Source organism: Protobothrops mucrosquamatus, unplaced genomic scaffold (assembly GCF_001527695.2).
Source record: "Protobothrops mucrosquamatus isolate PMUCROS unplaced genomic scaffold, P.Mucros_1.0 scaffold550, whole genome shotgun sequence".
NCBI lineage: Eukaryota > Metazoa > Chordata > Lepidosauria > Squamata > Viperidae > Protobothrops > Protobothrops mucrosquamatus.
This window is the reverse complement of record NW_015386854.1, coordinates 379,195-384,944: the sequence shown is the minus strand read 5'-3', so window position 1 is coordinate 384,944 and position 5,750 is coordinate 379,195. Positions and strand designations below refer to the sequence as shown.

Below are 5,750 nucleotides of genomic sequence, written 5' to 3'. Positions count from 1 at the left end.
TGGCCTAGGGAGGATTTTTAAACTGGGTTTTTTAGAAATTTTAATTATCACAACACAAAAATTTTGGTTTTAATTTGGTTTTATTCGGTGGGGTGTGTGGGTCTTTCTTTGTTTTAATAATGTTGTGAGCCGCCCTGAGTCCTTCGGGAGAAGGGCGGGATATAAATTGAAATAATAAATAAATAAATAAATAAATAATAATAAATTAAACTATGCAAGGAAAACATTTAATATAATTGTTTGCTGCTAAGAGTCACTGATTTGAGATGGGTGGTTATATAAATTGAATAAGTAAAATGAATAAATAAAATATATGTTGACACTTAATCTTCCTTTTTCCCCCCAAATAATTTTAATAGGATAAGCCACTAAATAGCATAGATAAAGATCCAGATTGGTCTAGCACAGTGGTGGCGAACCTATGGCATGGGTGCCAGAGGTGGCACTCAGAGCCCTCTCTGTGGGCACGTGCACTGTCACACCAGTCCTAGGCCTTCAGCTGGGTTTTATAAAACCTTTTCGCTTTAGGCCTCCACCACCATGTACAAAAAAAAAGGGTTCAATCAATCAGTCAATTTCAACTTCTCGTGGGGAAAAAAAAAAGATCTTGCAAAGTTGGAATTGATTGATTGAACTTTTTAGTCCCACCCAGTCTGCCATTACCACCACAGCCATGCCCACCCAATGGGCCACACCCATCCAATAGGCCACACCTATCCAGCACCCAACGATGCATAAGTCAGTTTTGGGTTGCAGTTTGGGCACTCAATCTCTAAAAGGTTCACCATCACTGGTCTAGCAGTTAAAGGTCCTATAATATAAAACAGGAGACTTTGAATTCTAGTTCTGTCTTAGGTTTGAAAGCCAAGTTGGGTGATTTTGAATCAGTCACTCTCTTTAAACCCTTGAAGGAAGGTATTGTCAAGAAGCTTCTAAAACAGTGGTTCTCAACCTTTTTAATGCCGCGACCCCCAACCGGTCGTAAGTCGAGGACTAAACCGGTTGTAAGTCGAGGACTAAACCGGTTGTAAGTCGAGGACTAACTCAGTCATAAGTTGAGGACTACCCAACTGGTCGTAAGTCGAGGACTTTCCCTGCCCGGGAGCGCCGCAAATGCGTGGTTCCGCCCCCTGCGCCGGCTGAGGCGTAGCTGGCAAGCGGCAGAGACAGAGCAGGCCGACCACCAGCTGGCCCAGCTCAAGGGAGGTAAGGCACCCACTGGAAAAGGGAAAAAAATGGCAGACAGCCTTGCTTGGCGACCCCCATGAAATGGCCGATCGACCCCAAATGGGGTCGCGACCCATAGGTTGAGAACCGCTGTTCTAAAACTATTGTCAAGAAAATGGTGGGAATTTTTTTTCTTGTCATCATCAGGAAACAGTACAGCAAAACATATTAATAAGTAACATAATATTGGAAATTTCTCTTTGAATTAATTCCCTAATGATGGACTTCCTGAATTAAAATGGTAAATTCCTGCAAAGCTTAATTTAATTATTTTAATGTGGTTTTTTTTAAGTTATATAATTTTGCTAGATAGATAGATAGATAGATAGATAGATAGATAGATAGATAGATAGATAGATAGATAGATAGATAGATAGATAGATAGATAGATGTCATCAAATAATGCATATTTCTAAAAATGTAGTTACTAGGTGAGATTATTCATGTCTTAATTTACTTTCTATGCAATTTATTATGGTGCTGTTGATTAGCTAAAAACTTTACAATACATCTGGGAGTAATTCCATACTTCCTGTTTAGGAACTCTTAGAGTAGAAATTCAGAAGTACATTCTGTCAGGTTTGAAAAAATAAATGCAGAAGAGCATGCAGCAGTTAGGAGGAAAAGAATGAAACAACAATGGTTTTTTTTAAGGTAACAAAGAAATCATTTTAGGAAGCTCATATTGAAGAAATAGTTTAGATCACATAACAAAACTCTCTTTGGTTTAATGTAAATAAACCAGGAATTATTTAAAACTTATATGAATTTGTAACATAATATAATATGAGTTTATTGTACATAAAATGTGATTGAGATTGGGTTATTGATTGTCTTATTAATAGGTATTAAGTCATTCTTTAGTGATTACATGTAGACTCCATAGGATCTACATTCTATAACTACAAATCTGGGAATATTCCCCATTACGCTATGTTTGCAGTCCCAAGTATTTTGAATAACAATGCATTTTTATATCATGAATATTTAATTGTTTATAAAACACACTTGTATTATAATTAAGTGGTTAAAAGATTAATATCTAATAATATGTTGTTTCTGATAATGTTAGCATTAACATTAGATTAGCATTAATCTAAGAGAATATTTTTAAAAAATCCAAATATATAAGGAAATGCAAAGAGCCCCCTCTAAAAAAAACCCTATTTTTTCATCTCTGATGTTTTGATTCATTTGTATGACAAATATCATTTGCACAATGACAGGAAGGAAGGAAGGAAGGAAGGAAGGAAGGAAGGAAGGAAGGAAGGAAGGAAGGAAGGAAGGAAGGAAAGAAAGAAAGAAAGAAGGAAAGAAGGAAGGAAAACACTCCATATAACTTTCAAGGAAACTTCATGGCTATGATGGAGAGGTTAAAAAGTTCAAGCTCATCTTGAAATTAAATGCATAGATTCAGGATTCAGCATGTTAAACATAGGTAATATGTCACTCTCTTTAAACAATAGTAGACATGAATTCCATAACAACAAAATTCCAAACCATGCAAATTAGTATACTAGTCACTGAGAAGTTATATAATTTTTTAAAATATTGTTTTGTTTTGTTTTGTTTGAAATCCACATAAATATATTTGGACATTAATAGCCGAATCTGATTCAGGATGGATTTTTTTACCTTATGTTCAAATGTTCACAATTTGCATAGAATTTACTTTGTTTTTTTCCCCTTTAAGCTATCCCACAACAACAACTAGAAGAAGTACCTTATTTGGGAGGAGACATGAAAATACAAAACCAAACTACGCTTTCAGAGTTCATCATCCTTGGCTTTCAAAACCTGCAGGAACTACAGTACTTGCTCTTCAGTGTATTCCTGACTCTCTATTTATTCACAGTGCTGTGGAATACCTCCATTATCACTATAGCAATTTTTGATCAGAAGCTCAGAATCCCCATGTATTTTTTCTTGGGGAACCTGTCTTTCCTTGACATCTGCTACACTAGCACCACAATTCCACAGATGCTGGATCTTATTCTCAAAGACAGGAGCAGTATTTCTTACACAGCCTGTGTTCTCCAACTGTACTTTTTCTTCTCCTTTGTAGGGACAGAATGCCTTCTTCTGGCAGTAATGGCTTTGGATCGCTATGTTGCTATTTGCAATCCTTTGCACTACTCATTATTTATGAGAAGATGGGTTTGCCTCCAACTAGCTATAGCTTGCTGGGTTGGAGGTTTTCTTAACTCTGCAATTCATACTTATTTTGCCCTTCAGTTACCTTTTTGTGGAGACAATCGCCTAGATGCATTCTACTGTGATATTCCTCCATTGCTAAAGTTGTCATGTGGAGATGTCTCCCTCAACCAAAAGCTCTTGCTATCTATTGGATTACTCATAGCATGGACACCTCTTGTTTGCATCCTTCTCTCATATGCATCCATCATTTTCACAGTACTGAAGATGCAGTCTGCAGAAGGAAGACAAAAAGCTTTTTCCACTTGCTCCTCTCATCTTACAGTGGTTCTACTTTATTATGGCAGTTGCATTTTCACCTACTTGAGACCTGTCCCTTCCCAGTCTTCTGTTAATACCAAGCTGACCCCACTAATGTACAGCATCTTGACTCCATTACTAAATCCTGTTATATATACTTTGCGTAACAAAGATGTAAGGAATGCTTGGAGAAATATAATGGGAAAGATTTAAATATTGTAACATTCAGATAGAAGCATATAGGAAAAAAGAGTCCCCTCCTTTTTTAGACAATGTGGTCATAAGCTAGAAAGGGCTTTAGAGATAGTTTAAAAGTGATAAATGGCATCATCATCTTACAATGATATGATTCAAACTTCATGGAATTTCTTATGTACTTACACATTTTTAATGAATAAATGGTACAGAGTACTCTGATATTAGTACTCTAAAAATAAATAGATAAATCATAGATCCTTGAATACATTGGCCTAGTTGCTGTTGTTGTTTTGTTTTGAAATTTTGCCTGATAGATATTAATCTGTTTTAATCTAATAAGGCAGAGTTTCCACCAATTTGAACTATTTCTTCCATCCATTTAATGTCTACATGAAACCACTGGAGAGATCATCCATCAACATGGAGTAAGATATCATCAATATGCTGATGATACTCAGCTATACATCTCAGTCCATGGTGAGCTAAATGATCTTGTGACCACCCTCCCTTGGTGTCTGAAGGCTGTTGAGGTCTGGATGGGGAGAAATAGGCTAAAACTGAACTTTGGCAAAACAGAGAGTCTCTGGTCCTTGGTTCTTGGAAAATTACCATCTTTGATCATGGATGGAGTTGCACTGCTCCAGATTTACCCATGGCATAATAATGGGGTTCTCCTGGGCTTAAGGAACAAATAGCAGTTGCGTAACTTGATATTGTATGATATTGATATTGTATGCCAGTTTTCTGGTCTGTGATTGATTGATTGTATGCCAGTTACATGCATTCCTGGACCAACATGCCCTTCTCACACCCTGATCTCTTCCTACTTAGAGTATTATAATGTGCTCTGGTAATTACGGTGGAAATGTTTCATAAGAAATTTCTTTGTTGTTTGTATTATGAATGGATAGCTTATTTTAAACTTGGGATGTTATGTATTTATCCCTATACTCAGTTCTGGGAAGTCCGGGGGGTGGAGGGGGGGAGGGGATGAAGAGGTAGAATTATATAAAATTTGGTGTATTTATAAATATAATGTAAATGTTTGTCTTTAAGAAGAGGAGATTTATTTATTTATTTATTTATTATTTAACTTTCTACCCCGCCCTTCTCCCTGCGGACTCAGGGCGGCTTACAGCCTTTTTAAAAACAAGTACATAACTACAAAAATACTAACATTAAAAAGTTAATTAAAATAAAATATTATTATAAGGCCTTTATAATTTAATTTTTTTAAAAAAAAATTATTATAAAACCAAGTTAAAAATAACCCTTAGGCCAGTCCTGCCAGTTTAAATAGCCATGTCTTGAGGGCGAAGCGGAAGGAGGGGAGATCCGGAATCACCCGGATCTCTGGGGGTAGTTCGTTCCATAGGGTGGGAGCTCCAACCGAGAAGGCCCTCCTCCTGGGGGTCGCCAGCCGGCACTGTCTGGCTGACGGCACCCTGAGGAGACCCTCTCTGTGGGAGCATATCGGCCGGTGGGGGGTAATCTGAGGCAGAAGGCGGTCTCGGAGATAACCAGGTCCGATGCCATGGAACGCTTTGAAGATGATAATCAGCACCTTGAAGCGCACCCGGAAAGCCACCAGCAGCCAGTGCAGCTCGCGCAGCAGCGGCGTTACATGGGAGCGACGAGTCACTCCCAACACTGCCTGTGCGGCTGCATTCTAGACTAACTGGAGCCTCCGAGTGCTCCTCAAGGGGAGCCCCATGTAGAGAGCATTGCAGTAGTCCAGGCGGGAGGTGACAAGAGCATGGGTGACTGTGCGCAAGGCGTCCCGGTCCAGAAAAGGCCGCAACTGGTGAATCAGGCGTACCCGGTAAAACGCCCCCCTGGCCACGGCCGTCAACTGGTCTTCTAGTGTCAGC

General features: G+C 38.6%; 1 protein-coding gene across 1 annotated transcript; it reads left to right on the top strand.

Annotated features, from left to right (window-relative positions):
• The first annotated feature begins 2,967 nt into the window (after nucleotides 1-2,967).
• LOC107288454 (olfactory receptor 5V1-like) lies at nucleotides 2,968-3,894 on the top strand. The gene has a single exon (XM_015817075.1). It carries the CDS (start codon nucleotides 2,968-2,970, stop codon nucleotides 3,892-3,894), a length of 927 nt encoding a protein of 308 aa, XP_015672561.1.
• Nucleotides 3,895-5,750: the final 1,856 nt, after the last annotated feature.